The sequence below is a fragment of the Rattus norvegicus genome, chromosome 16 (genome assembly GCF_021556685.1).
Source record: "Rattus norvegicus strain SHRSP/BbbUtx chromosome 16, alternate assembly SHRSP_T2T, whole genome shotgun sequence".
NCBI lineage: Eukaryota > Metazoa > Chordata > Mammalia > Rodentia > Muridae > Rattus > Rattus norvegicus.
The window spans coordinates 69,709,659-69,737,063 of NC_141549.1; the positions used below are offsets into that span (position 1 = coordinate 69,709,659).

Here is a 27,405-nt window from a genome sequence, read left to right on the forward strand (position 1 = left end):
AAATACTATGTGACCTTTCTCATATGTGGAGAATAAAATATTGGAATCGAAGGCAGAGAAGTTATAAGTAAAGATTTATAAGGATATGGGGCATAGGTAAAGATAAAGGGGAGTTGGAAAACAAACATTAAAGCACAGCTAGATACCTCAATTTAGTTGGGGTGGTCTGCAGCATAGAGGGATAACTATAGTTTACAATGAACTATTCCATATTTTATGAAGATCTGGAAGAACAAAGTGAGTCTCCAAGCATAAAGAAACGCCGATTGTTTTAGCTTGGTCAGCACATGCTTCATTCTTGTTGAAATACTCTAATGTACACCCTTATGTCATTAATACAGGTTAATAAAAAATTAAATAGTGGAAGCAAAGACATTTAGGTGAAACTCAGTTCCCAATATAATATCACAAAATGGCTTGGAAATGTAGCAATGCACATAATCATTGCAGCAACTTTGAACTTTAAAAAAACTAGTCCATTCTCTTACAGCACATTATACACCAAAGTATGCTGTTCAAATATTTGATGTGATTCAGCTGCTTCATTTCTACTGTGTGAAACACACTGCAAATGGTCTAATCGTATATTGCCACTTACACCGATAGCTATTATCTCTAACAGTTGAATCGTGTATGCATGAGTAACACGCCATGGACATTGAAATATTCGAACAACACTGTGTGTATTTTGATAACATAAAATGACCCACATCTTTCACTGCCTAAATACCAAACACTATTTGCAACATTATCTTTTGAACAATACAGATTTGAGATAACTCAATAATAGGTTAACTCAAGGCTGAGCCTTCACAAGCATAAGGAGTCCTTGGGAGGGGAAGAAGTCTTATTCCTTCCAACATTGTTGGGAGGTTTTGACGTTTTTAAATTTTTATGTGTCCTCTCCTCTTATTTACCAGCTAGGACATCAGCAAATGTGTTCTTCTGTCTGTAACAATGCTAGGCATGTTCTAGAAACCCAACAACTAAGCCACTTCTGGGTATGGTCTGGAAATTCCTTCAGCCATTTAAAACACATAGGAAGGGGAAATGATATAGTAAAATTTGGTGGCTTTTTAATTTCTCTCTCTCGAGGTAATGTGGAAATCACAAGTTACTGGTAGAGAAACTCAAAATGTTTATTTAGTTGTAAAAGTGTATAGGTGCCCTAGAGGCAGTGGGGTTGGGCTCCAAAGATATATTTTATCTTCCTACCTATTTCATCCAGATCACTTTTTTTCCTTTTCTCTTATTTAAGATATGTAAGTAGTAGGCTGGTGAGATGGCTCAATGGTTAAGACTGGATGCTCTTCCAGAGGTCCTGAGTTCAATTCCTAGCAACCATACATGGTTGCTAAGGCCAATCTGTAAAGCGATCTGATGCTCTCTTCAGGTATGTAGGGATACATGCAGATAGCGCGCGCGCGCGCGCGCACACACACACACACACACACACACACACACACACTCCCTTCTGTGTGTATGTGTATATGCGTGCCTATTTGAGTATATGTGAACCATACCATGTGACTGTAGAAGCCAGAAAGGCCAGAAGAGAGCATTGGGTCCCAATGTAAATTGAGCTACAGAAGTGTTTTCGAGCCCCCATTTGAGTGCTGGCAACGGAGCCCAAGTCCTCTGCAATGCTTGTAACTTCTGATGCACACTTCCAGCTCTGCCATTTACGCGTCTCATGACAGTAATAAGTTTTTCCCTCTTGCCCAGTTCCTTGGAGGTAGCATCCTCTCTATTTCTTTTTTTTTCTTTTTTTCGGAGCTGGGGACCGAACCCAGGGCCTTGTGCTTGCTAGGCAAGCGCTCTACCACGGAGCTAAATCCCCAACCCAGCAGCATCGTCTCTAGTGCTCAGTGCTGTAATGGGGGCTTTGGGAGATGCAGCTTCCCTCTCCCAGCTTGCTGGCGAGCCACGGGCTTTCATTGAAAAGAAGTCCAGAGGCGTAGTGTAATCCAGTGCTCACAGCGCCTGATGGAAAAGGAGAGTTCCAGTTCCATGTAAATTGGTGTCTCTTTCTCTTTCAAGGAGCCTAGATGCCAAAACACGGCGAGAGATGGGCCATTGGTACTGATTTCTGACCCATTGAGAAATGCTGGGACTCTTCTGAGAAGCAGTTCTAGGGAAATTTATAGCTCAATTTTGCTGACCCGCTTGGTTGAGACTGGAATCAAATGTATTATTCCATCGTGCAATATTTCTTTCTTTGGGGGACAGTTGACAGATCATGAAGGAGGCCCTGAAAAAAAATAAACATCAAAATCTGTCCACAACAATGTATCAATGGGCAAACATCCCAAAAGCAGAGAGGCTGGAGGAAACTCTTCTCTCCTTTACCCAGGCATCTCTTATCCTGCGACTGCAAACCCAACTGAAAAACAGTAATTTAAGCACAACTCAGGAGATTCAAATCAATTCTTATCTAGTTTTTCATTGTTAAGAGTGGAATCTTTGGAGATATTAATTCACTATTCTTTGCAACTGTCACAGAGCTAGAGAGCAATGATAGAAACACGCATTTCATTATCTGTGTTTTGTCTGGTGAACAGAGAAGTGTCCACGATGGTTTTCATGAAGACTTGCCCAAGCAGAGTATGGTGACCTAGGCTTTGCTTACACTGCCGGGTAAGGAAGAGAAGGGAGGGGGGATTGCAGAGATTCAGAAGCACCCTCTCATCCTCTCAAAACACTCGGAGTTGGAAGAACGCTCAACCCTCCTTTGCATTCCAAACAGGAAGTCTTGGGAAGAAGGGCAACAAGTGAAAAACTGACCAGCTGTCTGGGAGATGTCGAAGCTGATTTCTTCTGGAGCAGGTTGCCAAAATCTTATTGATGCAGAAAGAAGTTTGGAGGGTAAACTGCAAAAAGGGATAGACAGTGGGAGGAGGGGAATGAGGGCCAATGAACGTATAGTGAAGGGCGTCCAGTTCCTGTCTAATGGGCAGCTAATTCCAGTTCCTTTGTTAAAGTCCACAGACACTGTGCTTCCATCACAAATTAATCAGCAGAGTCTAAAGCAACAGGGGCAAGAACAGAAGGTGTGGACGACAGTGAGTGTCGCTCCATTTCAACTGACATCTTGCCAATTAGTGAAATCTGCTCTCTACCTCAGCTGTGCTTCGTTGGAAACATCCAGAGCATTGTCATGTTCGGTTTAAAAAGCAAACACAGAAGCAATACACGAAAGCATTCTGTTAGTTTCCTAGGACTGCCATAACAGAATAGCTCACACTGGCTGGTTTCAGCTACAGCAATTTATGACCTCACAATTCGGAAAGATAGAAGTTCAAGATGAAGGTGTTGCTGAATTACTTTCCAGGCAGGAGTCAGGTGGGGGTCATGCCTATCTTCCTATACCTTGGGTCCACTGGCACTACTGGGTGTGGAAAACATTCTTCTTTTCTTCTTTGCTCCTCTGGTGGCAATCTCTTACCACTCTTCTGATTGGAAACTCATCGTAGGTAGACCACTTAAAACTTACTACAGGTTAAGCACCAAATATTACAAACACGAATAAGGTGGTCATTTCAATATACATAGGACTTCTCCGGGTGAATAAATTTGAGGATGCTGCCTACAAAGAGTGCCCAAGTAGAAGGGTGGTCAAAGATGAAGCCATATTCCTAAATCTGGGGATTAGTACTTTTAAGTGCAAATTTTGAGAAAAATTCTTTTCAGCTGATAATGAATATGAATATAGAGACATAACTGTATACTTTACTTAGCAGAAGAACAAAACAAGGCCAGAAATTTTGGATGTATATGTGGGAGATTGAACTCTAATGCATTGCTTATATCATAACTGAGGTACTGATAGTATTGACACCACTCTTCTTATATTTGCAATATTTAGAAATGACTTCTCTCTCTCTCTCTCTCTCTCTCTCTCTCTCTCTCTCTAGTTAAATGCCCTTTCTGAAATGTGTTAGAGAGAACAGATATTATGGGACATAATTTTTTAACAAAAATAGGTCTTGCGTTCCAGCTTTTGCTAGAACTAAATGATTTCTTTCCTATAGTGAACAATTTATGAACTTCTGTACTCTTCTAGAACTAGGTCTTTCTCAGTCACACAGTTCCATTGCTGATTTAACATAGCCTTTATTTATTTATTTATTTATTTATTTATTTATTTATTTATCTATTTAAACTTTTAGTTAGGTGCATGGAGTAAATACTTTCCTTTGAGGACAATAAGATTAGGAAACAGGTTGTAGCATGATGCAAAATTACAAATAAGTATCTGATCTTGGAAATTATTCCTGATTTTATTCATATTTGTCATACTCCGATTATCTTAGGAAATGAATCACATCACATGATCAAAATAATCTCTATATTTTAATTCTTAGATTCCTGGTAGGAATGAAACTAATCTCCCCATTTATAAAACAAGAATTACAGGAGAGAATGAAGGTAGCATAAAAAGACCTAATAAGGCACTTCCAGTGTTTACCGGGAGTCCCAAACCCGCGGATCCCGGCCTGCAGCAGCTCTCTGCTCCCAAACCCCGTGGGAGAGAGACCTCACCGCCTGGTCAGGTGGGCACTCCTGAGGCTGCAGAGCGGACGAGACCACCAACACTGCCCACCCCTGCTCACATCCCTGGCCCAAGAGGAAACTGTATACGGCCTCTGGGTTCCCGTGGAGGAGGGCCCAGGAGCAGCAGGACCACTGCATCTGAGACACCTCCAGAACCTGAACGGACCTACCGGATAAACAGTTCTCTGCACCCAAATCCCGTGGGAGGGAGAGCTAAACCTTCAGAGAGGCTGACACGCCTGGGAAACCAGAAGAGACTGCACTCTGCACACATCTCTGATGCCAGAGGAAAACACCAAACGCCATCTGGAACCCTGGTGCACGGAAGCTCCCGGAAATGGCAGCGCAGATCTTCCTGGTTGCTGTCACCGCAGAGAGCTCATAAGCAACACCCCATGAGCAAACTTGAGCCTGGGGACCACAGGTAAGACCAACTTTTCTGCTGCAAGTAACCTGCCTGGTGACCTCCAGACACAGGCCCACAGTAACAGCTGAAAACCTGTAGATAGGAAAAACTACACGCCCGAAAGCAGAACACTCTGTCCCCATAACTGGCTGAAAGAAAACAGGAAAACAGAACTACAGCACTCCTGACACACAGGCTTATAGGACAGTGTAGCCACTGTCAGAAATAGCAGAACAAAGTAACACTAGAGATAATCTGATGGCGAAAGTCAAGCGCAGGAACCCAAGCAACAGAAACCAAGACTACATGGCATCATTGAAGCCCAATTCTCCCACCAAAACAAACATGGAATATCCAAACACACCAGAAAAGCAAGATCTAGTTTCAAAATCATATTTGATCATGATGCTGGAGGACTTCAAGAAAGATGTGAAGAACTCCCTTAGAGAAACAAAGGAAAATATTAATAAACAAGTAGAAGTCTACAGAGAGGAATCGCAAAAATCCCTGAAAGAATTCCAGGAAAACACAATCAAACAGTTGAAGGAATTAAAAATGGAAATAGAAGCAATCAAGAAAAAACACATGGAAACAACCCTGGATATAGAAAACCAAAAGAAGAGACAAGGAGCTGTAGATACGAGCTTCACCAACAGAATACAAGAGATGGAAGAGAGAATCTCAGGAGCGGAAGATTCCATAGAAATCATTGACTCAACTGTCAAAGATAATGTAAAGGGGAAAAAGCTACTGGTCCGAAACATACAGGAAATCCAGGACTCAATGAGAAGATCAAACCTAAGGATAATAGGTATAGAAGAGAGTGAAGACTCCCAGCTCAAAGGACCAGTAAATATCTTCAACAAAATCATAGAAGAAAACTTCCCTAACCTAAAGAAAGAGATACCCCTAGGCATACAAGAAGCCCACAGAACTCCAAATAGATTGGACCAGAAAAGAAACACCTCCCTACACATAATAGTCAAAACACCAAACGCACAAAATAAAGAAAGAATATTAAAAGCAGTAAGGGAGGGGTTGGGGATTTAGCTCAGTGGTAGAGCGCTTACCTAGGAAGCGCAAGGCCCTGGGTTCGGTCCCCAGCTCCGAAAAAAAGAACCAAAAAAAAAAAAAAGCAGTAAGGGAAAAAGGTCAAGTAACATATAAAGGCAGACCTATCAGAATCAAACCAGACTTTTCGCCAGAAACTATGAAGGCCAGAAGATCCTGGACAGATGTCATACAGACCCTAAGAGATCACAAATGCCAGCCCAGGTCACTGTATCCTGCAAAACTCTCAATTAACATTGATGGAGAAACCAAGATATTCCATGACAAAACCAAATTTAGACAATATCTTTCTACAAATCCAGCACTACAAAGGATAATAAATGGTAAAGCCCAACATAAGGAGGCAAGCTATACCCTAGAAGAAGCAAGAAAGTAATCGTCTTGGCAACAAAACAAAGAGAAGAAAAGCACACAAACATAACCTCATATCCAAATATGAATATAACAGGAAGCAATAATCAATATTCCTTAATATCTCTCAACATCAATGGCCTCAACTCTCCAATAAAAAGACATAGATTAACAAACTGGATACGCAATGAGTACCCTGCATTCTGCTGCCAACAGGAAACACACCTCAGAGACAAAGACAGACACTACCTCAGAGTGAAAGGCTGGAAAACAACTTTCCAAGCAAATGGTCAGAAGAAGCAAGCTGGAGTAGCCATTCTAATATCAAATAAAATCAATTTTCAACTAAAAGTCATCAAAAAAGATAAGGAAGGACACTTCATATTCATCAAAGGAAAAATCCACCAAGATGAACTCTCAATCCTAAATATCTATGCCCCAAATACAAGGGCACCTACATACGTAAAAGAAACCTTACTAAAAGCTCAAAACACACATTGCACCTCACACAATAATAGTAGGAGTTTTCAACACCCCACTCTCATCAATGGACAGATCCTGGAAACAGAAATTAAACAGTGATGTCGACAGACTAAGAGAAGTCATGAGCCAAATGGACTTAACAGATATTTATAGAACATTCTATCCTAAAGCAAAAGGATATACCTTCTTCTCAGCTCGTCATGGTACTTTCTCCAAAATTGACCATATAATTGGTAAAAAAAACGGGCCTCAACAGGTACAGAAAGATAGAAATAATCCCATGCGTTCTATCAGACCACCACGGCCTAAAACTGGTCTTCAATAAAAATAAGGGAAGAATGCCCACATATACGTGGAAATTGAACAATGCTCTACTCAATGATAACCTGGTCAAGAAGAAATAAAGAAAGAAATTAAAGACTTTTTAGAATTTAATGAAAATGAAGGTACAACATAACCAAACTTATGGGACACAATGAAAGCCGTGCTAAGAGGAAAACTCATAGCGCTGAGTGCCTGCAGAAAGAAACAGGAAAGAGCATATGTCAGCAGCTTGACAGCACACCTAAATGCTGTAGAACAAAAAGAAGCAAATACACCCAGGAGGAGTAGAAGGCAGGAAATAATCAAACTCAGAGCTGAAATCAACCAAGTAGAAACAAAAAGGACCATAGAAAGAATCAACAGAACCAAAAGTTGGTTCTTTGAGAAAATCAACAAGATAGATAAACCCTTAGCCAGACTAATGAGAGGACACAGAGAGTGTGTCCAAAATCACAAAATCAGAAATGAAAAGGAGACATAACTACAGATTCAGAGGAAATTCAAAGAATCATCAGATCTTACTATAAAAGCCTATATTCAACAAAACTTGAAAATCTGCAGGAAATGGACAATTTCCTAGACAGATACCAGGTACCGAAGTTAAATCAGGAAGAGATAAACCAGTTAAACAACCCCATAACTCCTAAGGAAAGAGAAGAAGTCATTAAAGGTCTCCCAACCAAAAAGAGCCCAGGTCCAGACGGGTTTAGTGCAGAATTCTATCAGACCTTCATAGAAGACCTCATACCAATATTATCCAAACTATTCCACAAAATTGAAACAGATGGAGCACTACCGAATTCCTTCTATGAAGCCACAATTACTCTTATACCTAAACCAAACAAAGACTCAACAAAGAAAGAGACCTTCAGACCAATTTCCCTTATGAATATCGACGCAAAAATACTCAATAAAATTCTGGCAAACCGAATCCAAGAGCACATCAAAACAATCATCCACCATGATCAAGTAGGCTTCATCCCAGGCATGCAGGGATGGTTTAATATACAGAAAACCATTAAAGTGATCCATTATATAAACAAACTGAAAGAACAAAACCACATGATCATTTCATTAGATGCTGAGAAAGCATTTGACAAAATTCAACACCCCTTCATGATAAAAGTCCTGGAAAGAATAGGAATTCAAGGCCCATACCTAAACATAGTAAAAGCCATATACAGCAAACCAGTTGCTAACATTAAACTAAGTGGAGAGAAACTTGAAGCAATCCAACTAAAATCAGGGACTAGACAAGGCTGCCCACTCTCTCCCTACTTATTCAATATTGTTCTTGAAGTTCTAGCCAGAGCAATCAGACAACAACGGGAGGTCAAGTGGATACAGATCGGAAAAGAAGAAGTCAAAATATCACTATTTGCAGATGATATGATAGTATATTTAAGTGATTCCCAAAAGTTCCACCGGAGAACTACTAAGGCTGATAAACAACTTCAGCAAAGTGGCTGGGTATAAAATTAACTCAAATAAATCAGTAGCCTTCCTCTACACAAAAGAGAAACAAGCCGAGAAAGAAATTAGGGAAATGACACCCTTCATAATAGACCTAAATAATATAAAGTACCTCGGTGTGACATTAACCAAGCACGTAAAAGATTTGTACAAAAAGAACTTCAAGACTCTGAAGAAAGAAATTGAAGAAGACCTCAGAAGATGGAAAGATCTCCCATGCTCATGGATTGGCAGGATTAATATAGTAAAAATGGCCATTTTACCAAAAGCGATCTACATATTCAGTGCAATCCCCATCAAAATACCAATCCAATTCTTCAAAGAGTTAGACAGAACAATTTGCAAATTCATCTGGAATAACAAATAACCCAGGATAGCTAAAACTATCCTCAACAACAAAAGGACTTCAGGGGGGAATCACTATCCCTGAACTCAAGCAATATTACAGAGCAATAGTGATAAGAACTGCATGGTATTGGTACAGAGACAGAGAGATAGACCAATGGAACAGAATTGAATACCCAGAAATGAACCCACACACATATGGGCACTTGATTTTTGACAAAGGAGCCAAAACTATCAAATGGAAAAAAGATAGCATTTTCAGCAAATGGTGCTTTTTCAACTGGAGGTCAGCATGTAGAAGAATGCAGATCGATCCATGCTTATCACCCTGTACAAAGCTTAAGTCCAAGTGGATCAAGGACCTCCACATCAAACCAGACACACTCAAACTAATAGAAGAAAAACTAGGGCAGCATCTGGAACACTTGGGCACTGGAAAAAATTTCCTGCAGAAAACACCAATGGCTTATGCTCTAAGATCAAGAATCGACAAATGAGATCTCATAAAACTGCAAAGCTTCTATAAGGCAAAGGACACTGTGGTTAGGACAAAACGGCAACCAACAGATTGGGAAAAGATCTTTACCAATCCTACAACAGATAGAGGCCTTATATCCAAAATATACAAGGAGTTCAAGAAGTTAGACCGCAGGGAGACAAATAACCCTATTAAAAATGGGATTCAGAGCTAAACAAAGAATTCACAGCTGAGGAATGCCGAATGGATGAGAAACACCTAAAGAAATGTTCAACATCTTTAGTCATAAGGGAAATGCACATCAAAACAACCCTGAGATTTCACCTCACACCAGTGAGAATGGCTAAGGTCAAAAACTCAGGTGATAGCAGATGCTGGCGAGGATGCGGAGAAAGTGGAACACTCCTCCTTTGTTGGTGGGATTGCAGACTGGTACAACCATTCTGGAAATCAGTCTGGAGGTTCCTCAGAATATTGGACATTGAACTGCCTGAGGATCCAGCTATACGTCTCTTGGGCATATACCCAAAAGATGCCCCAACATATAAAAAAGACACGTGCTCCACTATGTTCATCGCAGCCTTATTTATATAGCCAGAAGCTGGAAAGAACCCAGATGCCCTTCAACAGAGGAATGGATACAGAGAATGTGGTACATCTACACAATGGAATATTACTCAGCTATCAAAAACAATGACTTTATGAAATTTGTAGGCAAATGGTCGGAACTGGAAAATATCATCCTGAGTGAGGTAACCCAATCACAGAAAAACACACATAGTATGCACTCATTGATAAGTGGCTATTAGCCCAAATGCTTGAATTACCCTAGATGCCTAGAACAAATGAAACTCAAGATGGATGATCAAAATGTGAATGCTTCACTCCTTCTTTAAAAGGGGAACAAGAATACCCTTAGCAGGGAATAGAGAGGCAAAGATTAAAACAGACACAGAAGGAACACCCATTCAGAGCCTGCCCTACATGTGGCCCATACATATAGAGCCATCCAATTAGACAAATGGATGAAGCAAAGAAGTGCAGGCCGACAGGAGCTGGATGTAGATCGCTCCTTAGAGACACAGCCAGAATACAGAAAACACAGAGGCGAATGCCAGCAGCAAACCACTGAACTGAGAATAGGACCCCCGTTGAAGGAATCAGAGAAAGAACTGGAAGAGCTTGAAGGGGCTCGAGACCCCATATGTACAACAATGCCAAGCAACCAGAGCTTCCAGGGACTAAGCCACTACCTAAAGACTATACATGGACTGACCCTGGACTCTGACCTCATAAGTAGCAGTGACTATCCTAGGAAGAGCACCAGTGGAAGGGGAAGCCCTGGGTCCTGCTAAGACTGAACCCCCAGTGAACTAGATTGTTGGGCGGAGGGCGGCAATTGGGGGAGGATTGGGAGGGGAACACCATAAAGAAGGGGAGGGGGAGGGGGATGTTTGCCCGGAAACCGGGAAAGGGAATAACACTCGAAACGTATATAAGAAATACTCAAGTTAATAATAAAAAAATACCCAATTTAATAAAAATGGGGGAAAAACAAAAAACAAAACAAAAAAAATAAGAAAGAAAGAAAAAAGAAAAAAAGGAAAAAAGAAAAGACAGGATTAAAGAATTTTTAAACAGGCAGAATTAATATCGCTCCAAGTTAAGTGTTGGCAAGAAAAGTAGAATTGGTAAATACCTGTACTGAGCAATAAAGAAAAAATGCCAGTTAAAGAAAACATAAACAGTGGTTATTATCAATGTCAAAGTAAATACTACTACCATTCCAACAGATACTAAAATATTCTTAAGAATATTATGGCTATGATACAAGTAATTTGGCTATTTATAATAAAGGAATAAAATCCTAAAAATAATAATAAAAAAAGAGAGATTGAAGAAGACATTAGAAAGTGAAAAACATGAATGGACATGAATGGACAAATTAATATTGTCAAATAATTATATTACTAAATGTAGTCCATCTATTTGATGGAATCTTCAGCTAAATTTCAATTGCATACTCGTATAAATAGGAAACAAACAACAAAGCAATCCTAAAATTTATATAGAAGCATTAAGAGAGCAATGCTAGAGACATTATAACACCTGATTTCAAGTTCTGCTACAGAGCCATAGTAAATACTAGTATGAAAATACACACGTAAACAAGTGAGATTGAGTAGAGGTCACACAGATAAACCCACACTGCTACAGTCACCTTATTCTCAACAAAGATGCCAAAACAACCCATATGTTGGGGAAATGACAGCCTTTTTATCATATGGTGCTTGGTAAACTACGTAAAGACTGAAACTAGATCTGTAGATTTAATTCTGTACAAAAGTTAATTCAAAATGAATAAAAATTTTAATGGAAGATGTGGAACTTTGAAATAACTAGAAGAAAATATAAGGAAAACACCTAAAGATATATTTGGAGGCAAGGATTTTCTGTATAGGAATTCAAAAGTTAAGGAAGCAGTAAGACTTGACAAATGGGATTGCATCAAAATAGACAGCTTCTGTACAGCCAAGGACAATCTGCTACCACCATTTTGCTCGACCAACATAATTTCTAACATTTGAAGTTTTATCCATGTACTCATCCTTAAGTATAACACTTATGCCTCATTAAAAATCCTCTCTATAGAGAAAATTGAAACCAATACAGAAAATCACAACTGGTCACAATGTAAAGATCAGAGGATTGTGGGGTGCCAACTGGATAGGCCGCACAGCTCCAGCATCTGTGGTCATCATGGAAGATCATGGAAGAAGGGTGGAAAGAACCTAAGTACCAGAAGTCTGTGAGGTGCTTTACCTGATCTAGAGATGGCTGCATGAACAAGACTTGAGCAATGACAATACTGCATGCCAATACAGAGGGAGGAAACTAGCATGGGATGCTGCTCCTATCCAAAGAGTGAGAGGTAAGCAATGACTGATCAGAGGGTGAGAATTAACCTGAGGGATGAGCGCCCTCAATCAGTTACTCAAAACAAAGTGGTCAATCCTGAAACAATATACACACAAGCAACATAAAGAGACTTAGCAGGCTTCTTGTATATTTGTGCATATATGTAACAATAGTAAAGTAAAAGAAGCTATCAATTTGAGAGGTTGGGGAATGAAAGGGCTTGGGGGAAGGGACCTGGAAGAAGCTGGAGGAAGGAGAAGGAAAAGGGAAATAATATGATTATATTTTGATTAAAGTGCATTAAAATATTGATACATAAAATAAAATTTGGCCCAAGCACACATAAATTATTGTCATAATTTTAGATGATAAAGGCATTACTATTCCATAATCACATCCAAATTCATGTATGTATTTCCATATAATCTACAGGCATTATCTCTGACATGTGAACTAGTTTGAATTTGTTATTGTTTATCTACTGTGTAAGAATCCCATGCTAACTGATCCTTTGATTCTATTACATAAAATGGGTTGACTGACAAAAAAAAAAAAAACTTAGATGTCTACTTTGATGTAAGAAATACAGACAATTTGAGCCAGCAGCAATTTATCTTAAATTTAGATGAGGAAGGCAGGAAGGAAAGAGAAGTGATGAGTATATGGTGTTCCACTGAGAGGACATCTTTAGAGCCTAATACTACAGACTGCGTCAGGTTGGTTTGCATTTCAATGATTCCATGCCTTTTTTGAAGGAACTGGCTATCATCACTGTTTCATTCCCTACTACACACAGTGAGTACCATCTTTGAACAGGGAATCCAGATGCCCCAGGGACAAGGATGGCTTGCGGGTGGTGAAGGAGAAGGATCAGTAAACCTGGGACACTTCTTTCCATTATTTTCTTTCTCCCTTGGCAATAGCTTTCGCACAGAAAATTCCAGTAAATGCAAAGTCCCTCGCCACCTCATCAGTCATCTAGCCCTTGCCCAGTCTGGGCTTCTTGTCTTTTTTGCCTCAGGAAAGGGTTCTGGGACTGTGACCTTTGCTTTATTTTTTTTCCCCTCAGGTCATTCTCAGAAACCTTTTCTGTCAGTGCACACACTTGTCTCTTCATTCCCGATGTGCCCCTTACAAAAATATCTCCTGACCCTGACCTTTGAAAAGAGCAAAAAGAGGTTTCGACTTTGAACTAATAGGGAGCAGATGAAAGCCCCGTGGTCTCTCTGGACCCCGAGGAAACTAAAATTTCCAAGGTGCATGTCTTCTCCTTTGGTCTGCGAAACCCTGTGCTTCTTAAACAACTGGAACTAGGGAACCCATGATGAGAAGTTACAGGCCCTGAGGGTGTAGATCACAGACTTATATGGGGTGAGAAACTTTCCTCGTTCAACCAAATTCTCCTAGGCAGAAGTACCCCTTCAGAATTTCTCCCTTTGTTCACGAATGAATATTTAAATTAACAACGTAGCTTCAGAGCCCGGTTTTAATAAATCTGTTTACTGCCCCTGTTCATTCCTTTTATAAGAAAATACAGTTTTTTCCTCCCCAATATGACAAAAAAAATCACCTTATAAGAAATTTGGCTAGCTTCAATGTTGTATTTATTAGTGATTTATGCTAAATTATTCAAAATTACTACAACACAAAGAAATCATATATAAATTAAAGGAGGTGTTAATGGCACCTTTCTTTTCAAGATCAGTGAGAGACTTTGATGCAATATTTAATTAGCAGAAATACAGCAAAAGATAGCTCATTTGCAGGGCCTGGAAACCACATACAGGAAGGATGTCCCCTTTCTCCTCATTATCTTTTGTGTATATATGTGTGTATATTTTAATTAAAGCTCCCCAGTCCTGGTGATTCTGCAGATGTGTAACGCAATTGTCATCCATTAGAAATACTCTGTACTTATCACATCTTGAAGATGGACTTATCAGCTCTTTCTTCCAACCACACATCCCAGATTAATATGCATTGTGAGCAGAGTTATTTGACAGGTTCAGAGGGTTGGGCAGTGCAGCGATAACATTGCAAATCTTACTAGAATTAGTTAAGAAGTAAAAAGGCAGCCTGGCTGCACTAAGTCCCCATCAATAGTTCAGTTTGTATGAGTGCATATGCTATTATCTTGCAGGAGTATAAAAGAAGAGGAGAAAAGATAAGAGCTTTTTTCCCACCAGTTAACACACCCTGCTTCATCCCTATCATCAGGCCTTTCCATGTCCTTCACAAAAGCTTATTCATTTAGCTTCAATGGGACTATCTACACTTAGGTATTTAAAATGCCTCCTAAAGAAACAACAACCCTTCCATTTGGAGGTTTACAATAACACTGATCCTATAAACACTGGATAGATGCCCCATTTGTGTCCTTACTGGGCAAGTGCTGAGCCATCGTTCCTCTGGATCTGGGTTATTTCTCTCACTTTATGGTTCCATCTGTCCTTCCTGTGGAGTTGCCTGGGTGACAGCAGGGCACGTAAGGACCAGTACCTTACAAGCCTTTCTTCTCCCACTCCATTTCTGCCACCACATACGTAACATTGCCCCCAGTCTCCTGTTAGACAATGCAGGAGGAATCTTAGTCTACATCCCACCTATGCACGACCTTCCCAGTACCCCTTCCGCAAGTATCCACAGTGCAGAGTAGTGCCCACAGACTTCAAGGGAAAGGCCAAGCTGGAACAGTAAGAAGGAGATAGAAGGAAGGACAGCCTTGGTCAGAGGCATGTGTGATACTCGATGTCACCTGCACAGTTTTATGGGCCTCTGAAGTATTTTTTGCTATTGTCACTTGCCAAAGAGTGATGCTGGTTTTGTTCTGATGGAAAGTTCAAGGTAAAAGCAGCAATGTTTGTTAGAGTAGAAAATGTGGTGCATTTGGCCCTGGGGAAGGAAGAGCTTCGACATCCATATCCTGCAGAACTAAACCTTGTGATAAATTGTACTTCCCTTTAAAGGCTTACATTCCTTCCTGATTTCCAAGTAGAACCTCTATTCCTATAGTGTGATCCCCAGTGTCACATTCTTTGATTGTTGCTCCATATCTCCCATCACTTAAAAATAGCACCTTTCACATAAAGAGGAGTCTTCAAAATCTGCCAACATTATAAGAATACTGCCTAAGAGATACAGCAAGTGGAAGGTAGTTACAGCTCATGAAATATTTCAAGGAGGATTTATTTTCTCGCTCTCAAGTTTTGGTTTTTGTGAGACTTCTTACCTGAAACATACCTTGCCAAATACCTGATGTGTGCACCAGGCAGACACAACAATTGTTCTGGACTTAGTGGTGAGGAGCAGCCAGCAGTGGATAAATCTGGGGAATCAATGCAATATGAGGTCTAGTCCAAGTGCAAGGGAAGACGTAGAGTAAAACTTTTAAAAGATGGATAACGTCTCACAGTGAGCACAGATAACTGTCCTAGACAGGAAAAGGCATTAGCTCGGATTTATAAATATCAAAGAGTAAGTCAGTGAGAAGGAAAAGCCAAAATATGTGATGTGAGTGGGGGCAGATAGGTGAGTTGATGGGGAGCAAATGTCATAGGGTTTGCTAGAACCAGAGCTCAATGCTCTTAATAAATGCTACATAATTTCTGCAAAAGAAAAAAAAGGTCATAGGAGATACAGCTGTGGTGTGTATCCTGGGCACATTAAGTTGTAGGTATGGCATGTTTGAACCGTCAGTGGAAATACTTGCATTTGTGCTACCAGGGGCAGAGTTGGTCTTTACTGTTTTGAATGCCACACAAACCTCAAGGTTGCTATATCACGAAACATCCTGGGAATGAGAAAGGGGAGGATCAGAGACTCTCCTGGGTAAATTTCTATTGCTGTGATAAAGTTCATGTCCAAAAGTAACTTAGAGAGATAAGGGTTTATTTGGCTTATATTTTCTTGGCACAGTTAATCATGAAAGAACTTAGGGCATGAACCTGGGGGCAAGAACTGAAGCAGAGACCATGGAGGAATGCTGCGACTTACTGGCTTATTCCTTATAGTGCACTCAAGTTACTTTCTTTTTTTTAATTTACATTTCAAATGTTATTCCTTTTCCTGGTTTCCCGTCCATAAGCCCCCTTCTTCTAAGAGGGTGTTCCCCCTCCCCAACTGCCCCCTCACTTCCCTGCCCTGATATTCCCCTACACCAGGGGGGTCAAGCCTTGATAGGACCTAGGGCTTCTCCTCCCATTGGTGCCCGACAAGGCCATCCTCTGCTACCTATGCAGCTGGAACCATGGATCTGTCAGGCTACTTTCACATATTACCCAGGACAACCGACCCAGAGAAGGCATAGCCCAAAATGAGCTAAGTCTTCCCATATTACCCATTAATCAAGAAAATACCCTAAAGACGTGCCTCCAGGTAACTTGACGAAAGCATTTTTTCAATTGAGGTCCCTTTTTCCAAGATAATTTTTGCTTATGACAACTTGACAAAAAGTAAAGAAGCCATAGAAAGTGAGCAAACGTCAAGGATGAAAAGATGGAATGTCTGCACGTTGGCAAATCATGGTGCACTGGAAGAGGAAGAGGAGTACTTTTGGGCCATGTCATATTTACTGATAGCCCCTCTATGTTCTTGTCATGCAGCCCAGTCTATAACATGCCATCCCCTTTCGTGGACACTGAGTAAGCACAGTTGGACAGTCTTCTGTATGAACTGGAGCAGTGTTGTAAGGAGGATATGGAACCAAGGTAAGCAATCCTCACTGGGAGAAGAGCCCAGGCAGCTTTGCTTAAGTTAAAATGAAAGGGTTTTGAGGGGATAAGTTATTTTAGTGATGTCCTTCTTTAATAAATAAGAGAAGTCAACTACTTTTTGCCACTGGCTGATTATAGAAAAGGCAAATGTGATACACACATCCACTAGAATACTACTCATCTACATAAAGAAGGAAGTCCTATCAGTTATGAAAATGTGGATGAAACTGGGTATTTTCAAATCAGAAGAAATATATCATTCACAGAAACTATTGTGTGATCTTGAGTGCAAGTGGAAAACAAAAGGTTGATATCAATGAAGTAGATCAGTGGATGGTGAGTTTACAAAGAGAAGAATAAGAACAGGTTAATCAATGGTCATTACGTTGTCAGAGTAAGTCTATCAGATGTGGTCAGTGAGTGACTCTACATAACGCAAATGGACTATATATTTTCAAGAGCTTGGGAAGAGCTCTTAAATAAGAAAATAGAAACGGTTGCTCTGATTTAAACTTTATGCAATGTACATATACATTGAAACAATTAATGATACTCAATAAAAATATACAATTGCATGTATGAATAAAACAAAATCTAAAAAACAAACTAGAACTTGACACCCCCCTAGTGGTTGTAAGCCAGCTTGAAAGTTTCCTGGGGTCAGTTTAAAGCCTTCACAAAATGGGAACAAAGAAGGCTAACTGGAGAGTTGGGGAAACTTAGAAAAAGATCCACATGGGAAGAATTTATCTAGCAATGACAAGTCCTGTGAAGATGATGTGAGCTTGCCAGACACTTTTATGATCTTTCCTTCATTCTGGCTTATGTGCTTTCAACGGAAGGAAGATGCTTGATGGGAAGGCAGCCTTGAAATCAATTGACAGCGTGGAAAGCTTTAACGGCGCCTGCAGCCACAGGACACTTGGCCACAGTGAGATTTGGTGTAGGGCAGAGATGACAGCTATATAACAACATCTTATTGATATGGGCCTCCTGAGCGGAGATGGGGGGAGAAAGGAATGGGTACTCTGTTTGCAGCATAAGTTAGGGATTGGATGGAACAAACCAGGCTAGCAATAAAGTAGTGTAGAAGCAGAAATGACAGGCGGCTGAAGGAAGAGAGACAAGGTCAGATGAGGACCGTGCTTTGTGCAATGCTCTGCCTTCACTGCCATTTTGACCTGTCCCAACCAACTCAAGCCACAGCAATCAGTTCATTTTCTTCCCATTTGAAACATGTATGCATGTTTAATAATAGAGCGACTTTATAGACATGGCATGGTGATGATGAAGTTATCTGCGGGCACAGGTGGACTCCACAGGAACAACTATTCTACTTAGACTCATGTTGCTCATAGTAAGGTTTTAATAATTTGAATAAAATCCACATCTAAGTTATCCCCAGATTTTACAGACTTATTTGCTATTTGGGGGCGCTGTAAAGTAATTGGTGTTATTACGAAACAAGGAAGATATAAGTACAAATATATTGAGAAACCCCCATGAAGAAGAGCATAGACCAAAATCCCAGTGACTCAGTAGCCAACGATGGGAGGAGTGTTATTCAAATGGATGAGAAAGCTTTGAGTTATAGGATGAGCAGAGGATAGCCCTTGGAGTAGACAGACTTCAATGCCATTTGTACATTAGCTGACAGAAGAATCTTTGTTGATCTAACTCTGCAATTGATGAAGAGTTGATGTAAGATCAACTAAACTATGAAATACAGTGAGGATAAAGTAGAGTTTACACATTATGGAAGTGGGAGATAAGCTTATATTGGAGTGGACAGTACATTCAACCTCTGAATATCTTCAAATTGCAGAGTTTTAGTAGATGAATATACATGTATTGGTAGATGGTGAGATGGAAAAATAATTTCCCATTTTTAATTCTAATCGGGGTCACTAAGGGGTTACTAGGCAAAAACCGATTAAAGGTGTGACTGTGGGCTTAGTTGACTGGATGCTTTAATAGCTAAGCCCTAGAAACATAAATGCCTAATAATTGGCAGGGAATAAAATAAGGAGGAACAGAATAACTGATGATAGTTATGGTAAAAAAAAATGAACGGGGAATTAAGAGAGACAATTCAAATATTAAAATATGGTACATTTACACAATGGAGTACTACTGAGCCATTGAAAACAATGACTTCATGAAATTCTTAGGCAAATGGAATGAACTAGAAAATATCATCCTGAGCAATGTAGTCTAGTCACAAAAGAACACACATAGTGTGCACTTACTGATAAGTGAATATTAGCCCAAAAGCTTGGATTACCCAAGATACAATCCACAGACCTCATGAAGCTCAAGAAGAAGGATGACCAAAGGGCAGATGTTTCAGTCCTTCTTAAAAGAGAGAACAAAATATTCAGGAAAAAATACAGAAAAAGTGTGGACCAGAGACTGAAGGAAAGGCCATCCAGAGACTGCCCCACCTGAGGATCCATCCCATATACAGTCACCAAACCCAAGAAATGCTTGCTGATATAGCTGTCTCCTTGAGACACTCTGCCAGAGCATGAGAAATACAGAAGCAGATGATTGCAGCCAACCATTGGACTGAGAATAAGGTCCCCAATGGAAGAGTTAGAGAAAGGACTGAAAGAGCTGAAAGGGTTTACAACCCCATAGGAAGAACAACAATATCAACCAACCAGAACCCGCAGAACTCCCAGGGACTAAACCACCAACCAAAGAGTGACCCATGGCTGCAGCCGAATATGTAGCAGAGGATAGCCTTGACTACCATCAATGGAAGGAGAGGTCCTTGGTCCTGTGAAGGCTAGATGCCCTAGTGGAATGCCAGAGTGGGGAGGCAGGAAGGATTGGGTGGGGAAGCACCCTGATAGAACCAGGGGAAGGGGGAATAGGATTGGAGGTTTCTGAAAGGGAAACTGGGAAAGGGAAAAAACATTTGAAATGTTAAAAAGTATCCAATAAAAAAAACTTAAAAATCCAGATATATTTATTTGTTTTATGTCTGTGAAGACACTGTTGCTCTCTTCAGACACACCAGAAGAGGGCATCAGACCCTATGACAGACGGTTGTGAGCCAACATGTGGTTCCTAGGAATTGAACCCAGGACTTCTGCAAGGGCAGTCAGTGTTCTTAACCCCTGAGCCACCTCTCCAGCCCCCAACAATTTGAATATCAAATATCAAACCCTAATGTCAAGTGTGTAATGTCAGTGAAACAGTAAAAGGCTTACTATGTATAGGACATGCATGTTAGATATATACACAGTGATAATACTGTGACCACCAGACACAGCACACATACACACTCACTCACAGGAAGTTCACTGATCAAGACAGGAACAAGAATAATCTGATCTTATCAGAACATACATTTTCAAAAGGACATCTCTCAGTCACTCATTAATACAGAGTCCATGAAATCTTAGAAGCCTAGAGCTGGCCATTAGGTAGGTATCAGACAGGAGATCACTGTCAATATTTGAAGAGAAAAGTTCTTAATAGTACTGGGTGTGGCAGCCAGGCTTTTCTTTTTTTCTCTCAAACAGTGCTTTCTTTCATTTAAAAAATGCCTATCATCAGACATGTATGATGTATAACATAAAAATGACACAAATAAATGCATTATCTTGTACACTAACCAAAACAACAATTTAGAATACTATGGTAAGTAATTCTTGTAAATGCTGAAAATAAATGACTGAGTTGCTGTGCTGTCATTAAATTATTAGATTTTTACCCCCCACTTTTTTCTTTTATTGAAAATAGATTTTTTTCCTCGCATTATATATCCTGTTTCCTTTCCCTTTAATCCTCCCAGTCTTTACCCCACCTCACCTCCCATCAGGATCTACTCCCTAACACGCATTAGTAAACAAATAGGCTTCTAAGAGATAATAATAAAATATAATATAATAAAACAAAAATTAATACATAGGTATTAGACAAAACAAGCAGCATCAAAACAGGAGCTCAAGAGAAGGCACAAGAAACAGAGACCAGTTTCAAGAAACAGTTTGCATATTCAGGAATCTCATTAAGACACTAAACTAGAAGCCATGGTATATAAGTCAAGGACCTGGTGCACACCTACCCAGGCCCTGTGTTTGGAGTATTTCTTGGCCATTAAAAGAAAATCAGGAGATTCACAGGTAAATGGACAGAAGTAGAAGAATCATTTTGTGAGCTATCTCACCAGCCTCCCAATATCCATCTGCATCCCTAGAGCTGACTCTGTCCTGCAGCCCTCTGCACCCCAATCCCACCATGTGATAGCTTGTCTCCCAGGAGTGTTGACATACTTACCCTCATGGTGAGACCACTAATACTTCCCCAATACCTGGGCTAAGTGGGACCCTCCTGGGGTTCACAGGATAGCAATAAGGCATGATCCTTCTGGTTTCCATCTGCACTCCAGAGCTGACTCTGTGTCACAGCTCTCTGTACCCCAATCACAACCTGTAGTAACTTGACTCTCAGGAGTGTTATATGCCTAAGACTACAGACTCACAGGCTCACAGGAAGGACAGGCTTCAGTCAGAGAGAGCAATACTAGCTAACACCAGAGATAACCTGATGGTAAGAGGCAAGTGCAAGAACCTAAGCAATAAAAACCAAGGCCACTTGGTATCATCAGAACCCAGTGCTTCCAGCACAGCAAGCCCTGAATACCCCAACACATCTGAAAAGCAAGATTCTGATTTAAAATCTTATGTCATGGTGATGATAGAGGACTTTAAGAAGGACTTAAATAACTCCCTTAAAAAAAATACAGGAGAACAAAGGTAAGCACGTAGAAGCCGATAAAGAGGAACCACGTAAAGCCCTTAAAGAAATACAGGAAAACACAACCAGACAGGTGAAGGAATTGAACAAAACTGTCCAGAATCTAAAACTAGAAAGAAAAATGATAAAGAAATTGTGAAGGGAGCCAACCCTAGAGATAGAAAACCTAGGAAAGAGACCAGGAGTCATAGATGCAAGCATCACCAACAGAATACAAGAGATAGAAGAGAGAATCTCAGGTGTAAAAGATACCATAGAAAACATTGACACAACAGTCAAAGAAAATGCAAAATGCTCCTAACCCAAAACATCTGGGAAATCCAGGACACAATGAGAAGACCAAACTTAAGGATAATAGGTATAGAAGAGAGCAAAGATTCCCAACTCAAGAGGCCAATAAACATCTTCAACAAAATTAAAGAAGAAAATTTCCCTAACCTAAAGAAAGAGATGCTCATAAACATACAAGAAACCTAAAGAACAACAAATAGAGTTGACCAGAAAAATTCCTTCCATCACATAATAAAAAAACACCAAATGCACAGAACAAAAAAAGTATTGAAAGCAGTAAGGGAAGAGGTCAAGTAACATATAAAGGCAGACCTATCAGAATTACACCAGACTTTTCAACAGAGCCACTAAAAGCCAGAAGATCCTGGGCAGATGTCATACAGACCTTGACAGAACACGAATGCCAGCTATTATAGCCAGCAAAACTCACAATTACCATAGATGGAGAAAACAAGGTATTCCTTGTTTTCTCAAATTCTCAGGCAAATGGATAGATATAATTAGAAAATATCATCTGGAGTGAGGTAACTCAGTAGCAAAAGAACACTTACGATACTCACTGATAAGTGGATATTAGGAAAAAAGCTTGGAATACCCATCATAGAACTCACAGATCATATGAAGCTGAAGAAGAAGAAATACCAAAGTGTGTATGTTTCAGTCCTACTTAGAAGGAGGAACAAAATAATCATGCAAAGTAGAGGGTGGGAGGGACTTGGGAGAAAGAGAGGAAGGGGAGGGGAAAGACAGGATCAGATGTGGGAGGAGATGGGGGAGATGTACAGAGGGTCAGGAAATTGAACAGAGCTGTGTAGCAATGGGGGATGGGGAACTGGGGGTAGCCATCAAAAAGTCCCAGATGCCAGGAAAGCAAGAGGCTCCCAGGACCCAACGGGAATGACATTAGCTGAAATACCTAACAAAGGGAGAGAGAACCTGTAGAGACCATATCCAGAGGTTAGGCATGGCCCCCAGTTGAGGGAGGGTGCCACCCACCCATCTCAAAAATTTTAACCCACAATTGCTCTGTCTAAAGGAAATGCAGGAACAAAGACTGGAGTGGAAACTGAAGGGAAGGCCATCCAGAGACTGCCCCACCTGCTGATCCATCTCATATAGAGCCACCAAATCCAGAGACTCTTGCTGATGCCAAGAAGTGCTTGCTGACAGGAGCTGATATAGCTGTCCCCTGAGAGGCTCTGCCAAAGCCTGATCAATACAGATGTAGATGCTTGCTGCCAGCCATCGGACTGAGCACAGGAACCCTAATCAAGGAGTTAGGGGAGGACAGAAGGAGCTGAAGGGGTTTGCAACCCCATAGGTAGAACATTATCAATCAACTAGACCCCCCCCCCAGAGCTCCCAGGGACTAAACCACCAACCAAAGAGTACACATGGAGGGACTCATGGCTCTAGCTGCTTATGTAGCAGAGGATGGCCTTGTTAAGCATCAGTGGGAGGAGAGGTCCTTGGTTCTGTGAAGGCTGGATGCCCCAGTATAGGGAAATGCTAGGGCGGTAAAGTGGGAGTGAGTGGGTGGGTGGATGGTGGAACCCCCTCATAGAAGCAAGTAGGAGAGGGTATGAGATAGGGGGATATCATTTGAAAGGTTTATAAATAAAATAACCAATAAAAAATAAATGAAATCACTAAATTACGGAATATAAAAGCTGTAACTTGACAACACTTGTGACCAAATGAAGATTCCAGTATTGGGACTTGGTTACATCTAATTGAGTCACTGGCCACATGAGAATCCTAAACAACTCAGGCTGTTGCCAGGTTGTTCTCCACGAACTGACAGGAAAACCATTGCCGAAGGCAACACCTACTGAACTTACTGAAACGGAGCTGTCCAGCTGGCGCCTTTACCTCTTTGGTACAGGAATGCTACCAAAGGGGAACCATAAACACCAACACAGCCATAAAACCTTTGATCCCCAATAACGCCCTGCCTGCAAAATGCACTGCAACATGGTTGGCACCAAGTTTGGCAGAGTAACCAACTAATGTCTCATTTACTGAAACATTTACCCCACAGCATGGAACATATTCCTGACACTGCTTGGATGACCAAGAACCTGAGAGCATATATCCCAGATTCTAGGTAAACCAAATATTTCTGGCTTACCAAAGTATTACCAAATATATAAAGAAACAAACAAATAAACAAACAAACAAAATGGCTCCTCATGGCATTCTGCTATATATACTCATATATGGCCAGTGCCTTTCTCAGTCACCATCAGAGAAGCTTCCTCCTAAAGCAGATGGCAGCAAATAGAGACCCACAGCCAAACATTATGCTGAATAAGAGTCCTTGAGACACTCAACCCAAAGTGGGATGTCTCCATCAAAACCATCACTTCAGGAATCAGGAAACTTCTCATATGAGGAGGTTTAAAGAGTGTATAAGCGAGGGGAAAAACCATGAAAACAAGGTTCTTTAAATCAGCACGATTTCACTTTTCAGGAGACAACCCAAAGCATTTGTCTTAGTCAGCGTTTCTATCCCAGCACAAAACATCATGACTTAGAAGCAAGTTGGGGAGGAAAGAGATTATTCAACTTACACTTCCACATTACTGTTCATCACCAAAGGAAGTCAGGACTGGAACTCACACGAGATAGGAACTTGGAGGCAGGAGTGGATGCAGCAACCATGGAGGAATGCTGCTTACTGGCTTGCTTGCTTTCTTACAGAACCCAGGACTACCAGCCCAGCGATGGCACCACCCACAATGGGCTGGGCCTCCCCACCTTGATCACCAACTGTGAAAATCCCTTACAGCTGAGTCTCATGGAGGCATTTCCCCAAGGAAGTCTCCTTTCTCTGTAGTAGCTCCAGCCTGTGTCAAGTTGACATAGAAAACCAGCCAGTATAGCATCTAGAAGACAACTGGATAAAGTGTGACTTCCTCTCCTCTCATGAGCACAGAAACTCTTTTGAACATATTAAGTTTGAAAGTTTAACTGCAAACAATACTGCCAACCCAGTGGAGATACCCCTAGAGGTTCTCCAAAAGGGGGGAGAAAGGAGTAAATAAACACAGCAGAGTTTCTTAAAGATAACTTTCACTTACTTGATCGTAAATGACAAATTTAATAATAAATAAGAAAGAAAAGGGCATGGGTTTTGAAGGTCAGGTTCAAGCATTTTTCTTTAACAAGGTTATTTTGACATTACTAAATGGGGCAGCCACAGAACTTGAGCAGCTCTATTAGATTAATGATAGCATCTGTAGCAAGAACAAGTACTATTTGTTAAGCACCTTTCCTCCTCGATGCTTTAATTCTGCTTGGAACAGAGAAAGTGGATATGAAACGAGAGACTAATCTAACACTAGTCACATTGTATTTTCTTTTTCCTTCTTTTCCCTGTTTTAAAAAAAATCAATAAAAATGAAGATAAAGGAAAAAAAGGGGCCATTTTTGGACAATACCAAAAAAGAAGAACAAAAGAAAAAACAAAAAAATCAATATCAGTCTCGCCAAATGAAATTCAACAGTCTCCTAAAAGCCACAGGCCCAGTGTCTTGCATACTCTGAAAAGACATAGCATCATAGTATGATATGTTATAGATAAAGCCTCCTTGAATGCATTCATATCTCCATACCCACAAACTGTTACTTCCTCAGGATCTTACATCTTGAATGGAAACAAAGAACTTCCTTGTAAGGCAGAGGAACTGTGATCGAAGTCCATGGTTTTTATGCATGAAGTTACCAAACACTTAATAAGGTTATTTTATTTATTTATTTACTTATTTATTTATTTTTGCATCCTATAGAAATCCTATTCAAACCTGAGCATCTTTTAAAAGTTAAGTCTGGAAGCAGCAGGAGAAGGAGCAGGAAGCACCAGAAGACACAGATTTGTGGACAAATTTTGGGAAGGTGAATGAATTAAGACAACCTAGACCTTGGAGCAGAACTTGGAGATAATGATGTGCTTTGATACTGGATACACAGAAGGATAGAGTAAGGCTTGAGACAAGAACAAAATCTTCATGGGAAGAAATCAAACACTTGGGATCTCTCCAGAAATCTGCTGCTCATTTTGTGGGAGACTAAATCTACTAGCATATGGGTTTACGCATACTAAGTACAGAAGGCACAGGAGGGAAAGACACCATTCTGGAGAGCTGCTGACTGGTGAACACTCTCACCTTCCCCAGTTTTGCTCCATTGCAAAATTACCTTAGGCCAAGTCTGCGGGCAGGAGCTTGCCATTGGTTTCCCTGAAAATTTCTGAGTATCCAAAAGGGGTACATACATCCTGGTCTTTGGTGTTCCCTCCATGAAAGTTCTGAGTATTTGTATTTATCTGAATCTGGACAGTAGTTCTAGGATGATCCATGAACACCAAGTCCGGGTTCAACCCAGCAGGTCCATGCCTCCTCCATGCTGACCTCCACCTTGTGCCTCCCTATTAAGAGAAGCTAATTCTCCATACAATAACCCAAAAAGCTTTAAGATAATAGTTTTTACAGATCAAAAGAGTCTGCTAAGTTCCCAGAATAATGAATGATAAATGACCCAAATCACATCAAAATGTAATTTCAAAAAGAAAGGAAAAAAAATCCAAAGGCTTCCAGAAAGGAAAGAAATCAGAGAACATAAAAAAGCATCAAGAAACACAGTGACCTTGGACTTCCCAGCAACATCACTCACATCTAGATGACAGAGCAATTCCTTCCAAGTTTTGAGGGTGATGGCTTTCAGACAATAACTGCAAATGCCACCAAATTGTTAGGCAAACTTGAAAGAAGGAAATATGTTTTCATATACACAAGGTTTTAAAAGCATCTCCCTCAAGGTTTTGTTTAAAATTCTTCCTTTCCGTTTCTCCAAGATACCACTGTTGTTTCCATAGCATGGAAACAAAGAAAGAAAAAATAAAGAAATGCAAAACCGGAGAGGCAAAGATTGTATCAATCACATCTGAGCAGGACCCATTCAGAGAATTCCAGAACAATGAAGAAATTACTTCACAACCTGAAACGCTTTGCTGCTTATGAAGAGAATGTAATGCCATTGGAAATATGAACAAGGTATGGGATCTGAATATGAAACACTAATTAATTACAATGAGCCAGAATGTAGAGGCCAACTAAATCAATGTGGATGCAGAACTTTGATGGTGAAGTATATGATAAGGAGTGGGAGAGAAAGAACTTCCTGGAGAATATTTCTGTCACAGGGGGATGAGCCTGATGAACAACCTT

At 40.5% G+C, this 27,405-nt stretch overlaps 2 protein-coding genes across 25 annotated transcripts in view; both read left to right on the forward strand.

The window, feature by feature from the left end:
• Erich1 (glutamate-rich 1) overlaps positions 1–27,405 on the forward strand; it is a gene marked incomplete at its 5' end in the record, with an annotated part of 52,793,804 nt that overhangs the window by 38,839,099 nt on the left and 13,927,300 nt on the right.
• LOC148000601 (uncharacterized) overlaps positions 1–27,405 on the forward strand; it is a 251,643-nt gene that overhangs the window by 130,255 nt on the left and 93,983 nt on the right. For 9 of the 25 annotated variants that reach the window (XR_015640031.1, XR_015640025.1, XR_015639991.1 and 6 more), the window contains one exon: positions 17,006–17,110. Coding sequence is in view for 4 of the 25 variants with exons in the window: in XM_087589442.1 (XP_087445568.1) it covers positions 17,006–17,110 (105 nt within the window). In the remaining 21 variants the exon portion in view is untranslated. Of the gene's footprint in view, positions 1–12,137; positions 12,418–17,005; positions 17,111–23,213; positions 25,622–25,968; positions 26,742–27,032; positions 27,232–27,405 lie in introns of those variants that run through there. The other 16 variants (XR_015640023.1, XR_015640018.1, XR_015639988.1 and 13 more) reach the window with 8 other exon arrangements.